Source organism: Lampris incognitus, chromosome 19 (genome assembly GCF_029633865.1).
Source record: "Lampris incognitus isolate fLamInc1 chromosome 19, fLamInc1.hap2, whole genome shotgun sequence".
Taxonomy (NCBI): domain Eukaryota; kingdom Metazoa; phylum Chordata; class Actinopteri; order Lampriformes; family Lampridae; genus Lampris; species Lampris incognitus.
Window position 1 is genome coordinate 14,773,779 of NC_079229.1, and position 12,981 is coordinate 14,786,759.

At 42.9% G+C, this 12,981-nt stretch overlaps 1 protein-coding gene across 1 annotated transcript in view; it reads right to left on the reverse strand.

Moving 5' to 3' along the window:
* The window catches only part of LOC130129599 (polycystic kidney disease 1 like 1), a 57,243-nt gene that overhangs the window by 39,324 nt on the left and 4,938 nt on the right, over positions 1-12,981 (reverse strand). Inside the window, exons 6-17 of the mRNA XM_056299193.1 lie at positions 11,521-12,766; positions 10,618-10,786; positions 7,343-7,582; positions 4,824-4,956; positions 4,487-4,690; positions 3,427-3,608; positions 2,810-3,013; positions 2,421-2,584; positions 1,281-1,562; positions 962-1,171; positions 776-812; positions 379-494 (exon numbers count right to left, since the gene is read on the reverse strand). Coding sequence (XP_056155168.1) covers positions 379-494; positions 776-812; positions 962-1,171; positions 1,281-1,562; positions 2,421-2,584; positions 2,810-3,013; positions 3,427-3,608; positions 4,487-4,690; positions 4,824-4,956; positions 7,343-7,582; positions 10,618-10,786; positions 11,521-12,766 — 3,187 coding nt within the window. The remainder of the gene's footprint in view (positions 1-378; positions 495-775; positions 813-961; positions 1,172-1,280; positions 1,563-2,420; positions 2,585-2,809; positions 3,014-3,426; positions 3,609-4,486; positions 4,691-4,823; positions 4,957-7,342; positions 7,583-10,617; positions 10,787-11,520; positions 12,767-12,981) is intronic.

The following is a 12,981-nucleotide window of genomic DNA, read 5'->3' on the forward strand; positions in this document are numbered from 1 at the left end:
GTATTTATTGAAGTTTATACATATGTGTGGTATAGCAGAGTTAATGTGAGCTCACTGGGTTAAAGGGAAATGGGCGTATGTGTACTCTTATAGTATTTTGTGAAAATTGTGAATCCTTCATATTTTATACAAATTCATATTTTTATATAAATTTTAAACAAAGGAAAAAATAAAATACAAACAAGTGTTTGATTATGCATTTGATTTTGAATAAATTCTATTGAGAGCAACGTCTGAGAAGCAGCATATGTTTCTCTGTCAACTTATTTCTCCCGTATTACAGGGAATATAATCTGCTTGCATGACCGCAACCCGAGGCCTGCAACATATACATATACATATATACACATATACACATAAACACATGTATATATATACCTGTTGGTCTGCCTTCTGAAAATCCTGAGTCTCCCTCTTCTACGCCCAGGAAGGGAATATCATAATCAGCATCTATAAAAGACTCGGTTTTAATGCACAAGTCCCACACAATTAGACTTTGCACAGTGTGCAATTTTAAGACACCGCTCCTAACACTACAATCACGTTATTTAAATGCTTTGTTAGACATAACATACACTGTGCTTGTGCCAGAAATTCAGGTAGCTACTAGCTAGATAGATAGATAGACATTTTGAAGAGCTATAACTTGGTTCTGGGAAAACACAGCCAAATTATACCAGGGAAAAATATAACTCTTAGAGCTAATTTTTCCTCTAACAGAAAAATTTCCGCAGTGAAATTGATCTTTTCTAAATAGTTTTAATGTGTTTCACACTTGTGACCTTGAAACACTATCTGTGTGACAACTGCAACTATCAGCGGTCAAAAATCACAAGAACAGAGATACAAGATGTTTTAGATGTTAACAGTCAAAGATTTAACAACCGAATCTTCTGAATATTGTCCTAAAATATTAGAATAAAGCAAAACAATGATAACAGACACGCCAACCCAATCTTACCCAACGCCTTTGTTTTGTCTGTGCTGCTGAATGGAGAGGACCTGTGTGGATAGTAGGGCTCGGAGCTTGCCAAGACACCAACAACTTTTGAGGAGGACATCGGTGAAGCTGTGGTGTTTTCTGTTTGATCAGCCAGAGCTTTTCTGGCAGGCCCCTCATAGTTTGCTAACGTCCGTTTCCAAAGTCGGCCATTTCGGGATGGGTTCTCTGCTGCAGGAGATGGGGCGAGAAGGACAAAGTGAGGCGTTGCATGCTATATCAGTGTTGTAGTTTGTGGCCCAGTGTCTGTAGTCCCATTGGATTCAGATAACTTGTTTACGTTTGATGATGTCATCGCTACCACCCATCAGGTTCAGATGCTGCATCCGCCTCAGGGCCGTAGATGTAGCACCGTTCTTGCTCGGCTGTATCGGTACTGAGGTGTGGTTGCGGTGGGTGTCTTGTGAAGTTTGCAGGGAAACTGAAGGATCACTGACCCAGGTAAAAGATGTGTGCATGGTGTCTGGTGGCAAAAGGGAAGCCTCAAGAGGCAGATAAGGAGCAGCAGGGTCCTCAATGACATTGGAGGGAGCGCTGAGATCCACAAGCTGACAAAATGGGACTGGTGGTACAAAAAAACCCAACATTTTATTGCTTGCATGAATTTTGCATACACTAGGAAAAAATATTAAAAGATTAGAATAGGACCATATAACATGGGTTGCTGTAACTTCCACCCCAAGTCTTCATTTATTTCTGCTTCCATCTAAACACAAAGACTATCTTGATCACTATTTAAAAGACAAAGTGAGAATGACACAGACAACAGCTTTTTCTTTCATTCTTGTTGTTAATCAATAACCTTAAATAGAATAGAATAGAATGTAGAACCTCTATTATCCAAGCCGCTTATCTGAATTCGGGTCACGGGATGCTGAAGCCTATCCCAGCAGTCATTGGGCGGTAGGTGGGGAGACACCCTGGACAGGCCGCCAGGCCATCACAGGGCCAACACATTCACACCTAGAGACAATTTAGTATGGCTGATTCACCTGACCTACATGTCTTTGGACTGTGGGAGGAAACCGGAACACCCGGAGGATACCCACGCAGAACATGCAAACTCCATACAGAGGATGACCTGGGATGATCCCTAAGGTTGAACAACCCCGGGGTTCGAACCTAGGACCTTCTTGCTGGGAGGCAACTGCACTAACCACTGCGCCACTGTGCCGCCCAAATGTATGAATGTAGAACCTGAATTAACTTCTTTTTTTTTTTCAATACATATACAAACACAGAGGTTATCAAGCGCTCACACGTGTGGAATAAAAAGAATATTAAGTCTGTCAATCCCTGAAACCAAACTCCTAAAAGTGCTTTGCGGTTTATTTTTTGTTTTGTTTTGGGGGTTTTTTTGTGGTTTTTTTGCTACAGTCAGATATACATGAATAGTTTCACTGTCTTATCATTGTTTTACCTTCTATGATGGGTTTAGAGGAGGCATTAACCAGGAAGAGGCTCCAACTGTATTGGATATGTTTGGGGCCAACGCCGCAGCTCTGAAACTCAGCGCTGACAGAGAAGGCTTTATCCGAGTTGATGTGCTCTCCATGGCACTGGAGACAATACGCAGACACTTTCCTAGATTTCAGACACATTTGGGAGGAGATAACTGTTACATGTAGTGTCAGGGTATACTCTTTGATGGTAAGAGGGATTTTTTAAAATTTTATTCAGTCTAAAATTCAATTCCACTCATTTTTTACATAATTCACATCACATTTGATTGTTGAGTGTGAATAAAAAGTTAAGGTATGAACATATGGACTTCTTTCATTTAAAACAAAAAATAATATTAAGTCTTACATAAACAGGTTTGGGGTGATTGTCAGAAAAGTCTCTGTGGAAACTGAATACTCCCTGCTGTGGATGGTGAGCGTAAACCGGAACTGGTCAAAGTTGGGTTTCAAGGAACTGATAGGAAATGTGAGGATGGAGAGGGATGCTGGAACATACTGGTCAAAACAGGAGCTGATAATGGCACTAACTGGCTTACAACTCCAGCTGTAACTGAGAAGAAAAAAATAGAATACAGCGTAAGGAATTAAATCTAAAGGTGTTATTTTACACATTGTATTGTATTGTATTGCATTGATCTTGACCAGCACAACCTGTAATAGCACCTGCTCTGTGGTTGGCACTGGGCTGCACTGCTCTATCTATATGCTGTGCATAGTGTATACCATGTATAATTTTTTTTTGTTTTATTCTGTCATCAGAATCATTGGGTTTCCACCAATAATTTTACTGCACAATTAAGAGAGTATTTCCTCCTCTCCACCCTTTAAAGTTACCCGCTAAGGAAGCCATGGCTGAAATTTCATGTGCATAAGTTAAGTTGATAATTTCAGAGTTTTCAGGATATCTTATTGAATTGGGTAAAACTCCATCAAGGGTTTCAATGCAGCGTCTGTTTTCTGTACCTGAGGGGATTTGTGGGGAAGTCAGGGTCATAAGATAGCTGACCGTCGAGTGTTACGTTGGCGATCTTCTTGATATTAATGAAGCTGTTGGTGCCACCTTGGATGAAGGCCACAGGAGGGCTGGGAACCACCTCCACTCGCACCGTGTAGACACTGTACACCACGCTGCCCACAACTTGAACCTGCAGAGCACCACACCAGCTTTGGCCTGAAGTCATATTTACTTGTGTACATTCAGACACAGAACTTTTTCCCAGTGTAGAAATTCTTTAAAAGATATTGAATGTACATTGTCTTTCATGAATCTATAAAGAAATATATTACGATGATCGCTCTATCAATAAATATATAAACAATTACGTATGAGACACAGTAATAGTAAATTTGCATTTAAGGTAATGGTCATTAAAGGATATTTCTATTTTTTTTCAACCTTGGTCTTATTTTTTTATTTTTTTTGAATTGTGCATATCAGTGATGATATCATTTTACTCATAAGCTTCATTTTGGAGATGTTGGATACGGCACCACTGCTTACAACTGCGTCTGACATGACAACGGAACATGAGCCTTAAACCTGTCCTTTCAATAAAAAAAATAGTGTCTTGATTAGACTGTGAATGTGATTTCTCATTACCTATGGCTTCTCAATTACACTGGCGGTTAATTTATAGATAGGCTGAACATTCCTGCCTGTTGAACCAGGAAGTACTAGCTCAGCAATACAATTGACCATTGATAATATTGGACATTTTGAATGATGATTTTTAACTTGCCCTTTTGTTTTCACTTCTAAATATGTTATTTGGATAATTGGATTAACTTGATCTTGTTGAAACATGTCTGATGCTCATGTTCAATTGCTCCAAGATGTCATGATGAAGCTGAGTCTGGCAGTGATCCTGTATCCTGTAAAATGATATCATAACTGATGTGTTGGCAAAAACTATTAAAATGAGACCCAAGTTTGTAAAAAAAAAAAAAAAAATTCCATTAAAGTCTCCCCGATTCTTCTGCTTCCTACATGAATGACATAGTTTCCCTCAGCTACAGTACTCACCCTGGCTACGGCGGTATAGGTGTCGTAGTGCAAGAGGTGGCTTGGCAGTGTAATGCTCTGTCTGTGTGTTTCAATGTAGGGCAATGGGAAAGCCTGGCCTGTGGAGTTATACAGCGTCCAGGTATAATGAAGCCCCCATGACATGTCACAGTCAATGTCACTCTCATAGGTCACCCCTAGACGAACCACCTCATACCTCCACACCTATATGAAGATGAGCGGAGGAAAGGGAAAGGTGGGAGAGGAGAGATGAGGAAACAGAGGAGCAAGAGTGGGTTGTTTCTTCTGTCATGCTTTGCCATTAGGAATAAACAGTTTACCATCCAGTAAATATTACCTGTATCTTTGGAGGCCCGATGTTTTTAACAGGTGGTGGCTGGCAGGGGCGGTCTACCACAAAAATCTGACTGCTCAGAGAGGCAGAGCTGACCAGGTTAAACACAGTCACTTCCACAGTGAACTCTCCCACCCTGCAGTGACACACACACACACACACACACAACAAATTATTGTTAATTTATGTCTTTGCCTAAACTGTGAGTGTACTCACTGACCAGTGTAATGGATGAGGATGAAAAAAAGAATAGGCCATTGTAGAGTTTCTATAGTGGTCCTTTCAGCAGCCCCAGTGGCCTAATGGATAAGGCACTAGCCTCCTAAGCCCGGGATTGTGGTTTCAAGTCCCATCTGGGGTGAATGAGAGCAGAGTGGCGCAGCGGAAGTGTGCTGGGCCCACAACCCAGAGGTCAATGAATCGAAACCATCCTCTGCTAGATTTGTTTATTTTGGGCTGGCAGGATGGCCTAGAGGTAGAGGCTGAGCAGTAACCAAAATGCACCGACAGGAGTGCCATTTCAGCTGGGGGGTTGTGGATATTATATGTATGGTGCCCACCATCTCTGTCAAAGTGCCCTTAAGCAAGGCACTAAACTCCAAAAATTGTTCCAGGGTGCTGCACTTTTGCCGACCCCTGCACTCTGACCCCTCTGAAGAAATGCATGCGTGTGTGTGTGTGTGTGTGTGTGTACATACACACAGGGTGTTGTGATGCGTCTAGTGCAGCAGTGTGTAGTTGGAGGGAAGGTGCATGTGTTCTTCCAACCCGCTTGTGTCCTTCCTGCCCTTAGCTTGCTGCTGCTGGCTAGCCTTTGTGGCGAATAGGGAAGCATCCTAGCGTGTAAGCCTTCCCTTGCCAGTACATAGCCTCTCCTTCACCAAGACTCCTGCCAGGCCTCCCCGTGGCCACACATGGTAACTGGGGTCTTGCGGCCCCAGGCTAACTTGGCAGGGGATCTCGGAGCAGCAGTGGGCCCCAGAGATATGGTGTGCAGGCCCACCCTGGTGGACACGCCCTGGCACCTATCAACCACTGCCTCGCCGCCTTGTGGGTGAGTCTGGAAGACATAAGGCTAAGGGAGCTTACCCCAACAGAAAAGCAAGCTGTGGCGGCACGCTTCGAGGCGGTTTCCGAAAAACTGGATTTCCGGCAGCCCCCTGCAGTTGTGTGGAGGTGCCGGTCGTCTAGGGATCCCCCTTGCCATCGTAACCATCTCCTCTACAATCAAGTCATGTGGCGTTGGGAGAAGGGCACCCCCCATGCCACTTTAAAAACCATCTCTGCGCAGGTATCTTCTGCTATCTGAGTCCTCAAAGGACCCACAAATAGAAGAAGATGGTCATCATCGGGCACGATGGACAACCAGCAAGCAAGCAAGTGTGTGTGTGCGTATAGGTGGGATATGTGAAAAGATCAAATTTCAGTTGGCCTTGTATAAAACTGACAATAATTCTTCTCTTATTTTTCCATCACAATTTAACTCCAAATGAAGGCAGCAAAAGTCAACACATAACTTAAACATCTAAACATCTTACTTCACAAAGTCAATCTTCGTTTAATACTATTAAATATTGATTTTCTGTTAAATTCTTCTTCTTCTTTCAACTTATTCCCTGTTTCTCAGGGGTCGCCACAGTGGATTTTACAGTTTCCATCGGTAACCTGTGAGGGCACAGCACCAAAGGCGGTCGTTGTTAACCCGGACCTCGACGGTCCGGCATGGTCTTGTCTATCCGCACACTGATTTGGCAAAATTTTACATCAGATGCCCTTACTGACACAACTACTAACCCTATGGATGGGGGCACAGGTACAGCACTGGATACCATTCCAGTATTCATGGACTTGGGCCCATGCTCGTCGCTTTGTTAACAAATTATTGCCTGATAAAATAAATGAACATTTTTTTTACTTTATTATTTATCTTGGTAACATACAGAGTCTTGGACAATCATCAAAGAGCTGAAATCATGAGTTGCACTGATGGCTCTCCTACTGAAGAAATTGATGCAACAAAAATATTTGTGTCTGTGGATAGACTCATAAATTTCATTAGGCCCAATATGGATGTTGTCATCCAAAAGATCAACTATAGGCTTGTTGTGCTTTATGTCAAAATAATTTTTTATGTACATCTACATGTTAATGTAGCCCGAAATCACATACAACTTACATTTTTTCATTAACTCGCTTTTTTATGTGATCGTAATCTTCATTTGTGGTTTTTTTCCCCGCATTTGTTTTGCTTGTTTGTTCTGTTTTAATGGTTATCTTTTGTATTCTTGTTCCGACTGGGTTTTTGTATTTTCCTCACGTGTATAGTATCCCCCCCAAAAACAAGATGCTTCACCCCAGTGAATTTAAACCACATTTTTATTTAATCTTTTTTTCTGCTTGTGATAGGTGTCATTTGTTTTTTCCGGATGTAAAGCATTTTGGGCTGCTTTTCATGAAAAGTGCTATATAAATAAAGTTTATTATTATCATTAGTATTACTATTATTATTCCAGCTGTTTCACCTGTGGAAAATGTGGTGTTCTGTGTTCCAGCCCCGCCTGAAGGTTCCATCTCCAAAGTTCCAGAGGTAGGTGAGGTTGGTCCCGGCGTTGACCCGGCATCTCAACGCTGTCGTCCGGTTCAGCAGGACTGAGGCAGGGTGCACCAGCCTGTTGATTCGCACCGCTCGCTGGATGACCAGAGGAAATGGCTCAGAGAGGAAGGACCTCCGGCTGTTGGATGCTGTTACTGTTACACTGTACCTGGATTGAACAGAATGACCAGAATGGTTAGATAACAGAGAATCAATCCAATTTCCATTTTTGTTTCAATTCAGCATGGCATAACTGTCAACATATATTTTTGCCAAAGGAGTATTTAACTATAACATAAAACCTAAAACAATGGAAAGAAAAGATCAGACCTAAACAATATTCATATGGAATTAATAGTTATATACATAAAAATTATACCATTAGATTAGAGAATATGTAAGATAAAACAAATTTTAACACATTTAAACACATTTCTGGCATCACTGCATTGATCACATATAGATTCAGGAGATATTGAACGCATCGTCATATATATATATATATATATATATATATATATATATATACACTCACCGGCCACTTTATTAGGCAAACCTGTCCAACTGCTCGTTAACGCAAATTGCTAATCAGCCAATCACATGGCAGCAACTCAATGCATTTAGGCATGTAGACATGGTCAAGACGATCTGCTGCAGTTCAAACCGAGCATCAGAACGGGGAAGAAAGGTGATTTAAGTGACTTTGAACGTGGCATGGTTGTTGGTGCCAGACAGGCTGGTCTGAGTATTTCAGAAACTGCTGATCTACTGGGATTTTCACGCACAACCATCTCTAGGGTTTACAGAGAATGGTCCGAAAAAGAGAAAATATCCAGTGAGCGGCAGTTCTGTGGGCGAAAATGCCTTGTTGATGCCAGAGGTCGGAGGAGAATGGCCAGACTGGTTCGAGCTGATAGAAAGGCAACAGTAACTCAAATAACCACTCATTACAACCGAGGTATGCAGAAGAGCATATCTGAACGCACAACACGTCGAACCTTGAGGCAGATGGGCTACAGCAGCAGAAGACCACACCGGGTGCCACTCCTGTCAGCTAAGAACAGGAAACTGAGGCTACAATTCGCACAGGCTCACCAAAATTGGACAATAGAAGATTGGAAAAACGTTGCCTGGTCTGATGAGTCTCGATTTCTGCTGCGACATTCGGATGGTAGGGTCAGAATTTGGCGTCAACAACATGAAAGCATGGATCCATCCTGCCTTGTATCAACGGTTCAGGCTGCTGGTGGTGGTGTAATGGTGTGGGGGATATTTTCTTGGCACACTTTGGGCCCCTTAGTACCAATTGAGCATCGTGTCAACGCCACGGCCTACCTGAGTATTGTTGCTGACCATGTCCATCCCTTTATGACCACAGTGTTCCCATCTTCTGATGGCTACTTCCAGCAGGATAACGCGCCATGTCATAAAGCTCGAATCATCTCAGACTGGTTTCTTGAACATGACAATGAGTTCACTGTACTCAAATGGCCTCCACAGTCACCAGATCTCAATCCAATAGAGCACCTTTGGGATGTGGTGGACCGGGAGAGTCGCATCATAAATGTGCAGCCGACAAATCTGCAGCAACTGCGTGATGCTATCATGTCAATATGGACCAACCTCTCTGAGGAATGTTTCCAGTACCTTGTTGAATCTATGCCATGAAGGATTAAGGCAGTTCTGAAGGCAAAAGGGGGTCCAACCCGGTACTAGCAAGGTGTACCTAATAAAGTGGCCAGTGAGTGTATATATCAAGTTGCATTTTATATAGTGCTTTTCTAGCTGCAACAGCCACTCAAAGCGCTTTGCAATTAATTAGTTCACACACACGCACACACACACATAGTATATATATATACATACACATATACGTATATACTTACACAAAAAGTAAGGAAATTTGTGTTTGGTAGATTATTTCTTTGTTGTAACAATGCTTCTTGGCAATAAATCTTATACCGTTGGAAAGCCTGTTTATTTCCCTTTTAAACGGTGCCACATTTGTAAGGAACATTCATTTGTGGGATGAGCAGCAGAGCTGAGTATGTGGGTTGCGCCCATGAAAATTTTGCCAAATCTTCTCTGCCAATGCCCAACAGCTTATTTTGCTGTTGCTATTGACTCTTGTTTTGAGCTTCTGGTACCTCAGGTGCTGACAATCAGGTGCCTGATATAAGATTTATGTTGTGGTCCAGACGCAAGGCGCGTCTCCGCCTGAGTCTACCAGCAGGGCTCAATCAGCGCGCTCGTTGAGAGCGCAGCTACGCACCAGAGGCTCATCGGTGATCAGCGCACCTGAAGCCAATCTGCAGCCAGCTGTAACAGAGGACGCTGACGTGCAGTCGTTGCCAGATTGTGCCATCTAGTACGATAGTTACCCAGTAGATCGCTAGACTCTTTGGCTGTGTTTTCTCCTGCGATTCTTGTGATCCCTGAGTCTAATTCTGTGTCTCTCTCTCCCGTCCTCCCAGAACCCCCCGGTGCCGGTGCTTCTCGGGCTCCGTCTTTCTCGCGTCCCTTGTGTTCCTCGGACCCCTCCATTGTGCTCCCACGCTGCCTCCCGCAGAATCCCTACTCCTGGACTTGCGCTTCACCAACACGCACAAACACCCTCCAGTCATTTACATTCCTGCACACACGCACCACACTCGCCCTGCACACAGACGCGTAGTCTTTTATACACCCCACATCCAGGACTCTAGTTGCACCATACACATCCCGCATTTCCCTTCCCTGAACCGAAATAAACGTGCCTACGGGCTTGACCCTGCCGGACCCCTGCACTGGTTCCTTTCCGACCCACAACAATTTATTGCCAAGAAGCATTGTTACGACAAGGAAATGATCTACCAAACACAAATGTCTTTACTTTTTGTGCTAAGTTTATATATATAGCACATATTTTACATATAAAAAACCCCTAACAATTAAGTAATGTTGTAGTGTTGTTATTCTATGTTTAAGTATACTGAGAAAGCCATGAAACCAGAGTCAAATTCTATGTTAGTGCAAACATACATGGCCAATAAACATTATTCTGATGCCATTTTTCAAAAGAATGACCATTCTGAATGAAGTTTAAATACATTTGGACAAAATTAACTATTGTCTTTTAGTTCTTAAGAATAAACTGAAACTCTTTATATTGGTCCATTTACCAGAGAAGCATTACCACAGTTTGAGTTTCACTGTTTCCTATACCTGCCGGGAGTCCGGAATCTTGTGGTAATGGTGGTTGAGGTGGTTCTGATGTACCTGGAGTCTGTAAAACTCCAGAGGAACTTCAATCGTCCAGATACATTAGCCTTGACCAGGAAGGTTATGTCTGTGTTTGTGGGATAAGTCTGCTTTGCTGTATAGATCCTCACAGCTAGAAGACATCAGACAAAAAAAAAAAAATCTCCACACATCAGTATCTCCCCATCATCAAAAACATACCAATTACCTGGAAGGTATTAATCTATCATTATTAGATATAAGTCACAGGACAACAAGTATTTGTATCTGGGTGTTGGCCTGCTCTGCTCCTCTGACTAGAGAGCTCAACTGATGATCACTGCTAATTTCTGGTTGTATGGGTGATAAAGTGTTCCAAACTGGGATAAACACACAGGTAATGTTTTCGGGTCAAAAGCAAATTGTGGCAATGTTCATTTTAAAAGGTGACGAGAGAAACAAAATGTGAGAGATGGACATGGCAACCTATCAAAGAGGACTATTGCTTAGTGGGAGTCCTCCTCAATTCAAGGATAGATGAAGATGAGATACTGATACTGTTGAAAGCTCAGGTTTGCTCAGACAGTGACCAGAAATGTGAGATTCAGTTAGGGATAAAAGACAAATAATCCACTTTTCTAAAGTTAGCCTGCCAGCAGCTTGGGCAGGTGTTGCTTGTTGTCACTTTCAAGTAAAAACTATCTCAAGTAGAAGTATAGCAATACAATAGCTATAGTTATATCTCAAGTTGCACATATCTAGGAATTACAGCTAGGTCATGTTCCACTTTTCGAAGTTTCAAAAGAAACATAAGCTGTAATTTACAGTTTTAAAGGGATAAAGGGTAAACTTTCTGGAAATGTGTTGTGACGAGGAATTATTTCTCACCATTGACATCCAGGTTGTGTATCAGACTTTGACTGGTGGGTGGTGGCCAATCTGTATTGATGCTCTGTGGTGGCAACGGCTCACTGCTCCTCCTGACACATACACTTATACTCCTGTTTTTAGAGGAGACCATGTTGTCAGCTCTAAGCCAAACCTCTGCTATTCCACTATGGTCAAAAAGCAGAACCACTTCTGCCTCCTCTTCAGTGGTGTAACTGGTGTTTTGGTACAGCATACTTCCATTCACCAGTAGGGCCACAGTCATGTTTGAGCCTGCTGTGATGGTAAACCAAATGGAAGTTGGCTGTTTTACTTGGACCACACTTGGAACAGTCAACATTAACTCTCCAACTGGAATTTGGGCCAGGATGGTTATAGTGAACAAAGCCCAGCTGACTGGGTTAAAAGCCTTGACTGTAACCTGATAACATCCGGCTATTTGAAGAGACATGTTTGTGTTCCAGTCCTCAGTCGTTCTGTTGACCAAAATGTCACCGTTCAAAATGACAGTCCAAAGCGTTCCAGACTCCATACGGTTGGCATGGCTCATGACCTCCAGGTGGAGATCTGATTGGGTAGGAACTACTGTTCTCCAACTTCTCGAGGGCCACAGGCTCTGTATGTGATCATACACTACCAGTGCATGAGGTAGATCAGTGGAGAGCAGCACTGATGAAGGATCGGTCATGGAGGAAACATACACCGAGAGCTGATAATGCCCCGCAATGGTGGGGAGTTGGAAGGGAAGGTGGAGGTGTAGATGGCAGCTGGATGGGCTATGAATGAGGTGGACAGGGCTGAAGTGGAGCGGATCAGCAGCCAGGGGCTGTGTATGGATTTGGAAAAGGGATGGGTTACTACGGTCAACACCATCATGGCCGTGGCTTTGGTTATATATTATGTTAGTCATACAAAAGACATTCTTGTCAGGTGGGTTATTGTTACTGTGGTGTTGGCTGAGAGAGTGGTCATAGCTGTTGTCCTGTTTTCTGATGAAATAGTGGTTCTTGTGGTCATTATTGTCACTTTGACTGTTTTTAACAGAGCCAGAGGTGTGGCCATTACCGTGATTAGTTTTGCCACTGGTATTGTCACTGTCAGTGCTATCATTGCCATTTCTGCTGCGGTCATCATTACGGCCATAGATGTGTTCTTTGTCAGCCTTCAGTTTGAGGTTGAAGAGAAGCAGCTGTCTGATGGTGGTGAACAACTCCAGTTGAACAGAGATGTCCTGACCAACGCTCAGCTGGTACCCAGACAAACTCACCATGGTGAGGTCAGAGACAACAGGGCCTACAACAACCTGCAAATGTGCATGTACACACACACACACACACACACACACACACACACACACACACACACACACACACACACACACACACACACACACACACACACACCAATTAATGTAAAATGCGCTCACTGGGTATAGTTTCATTCCATGATGCATATTTTCAC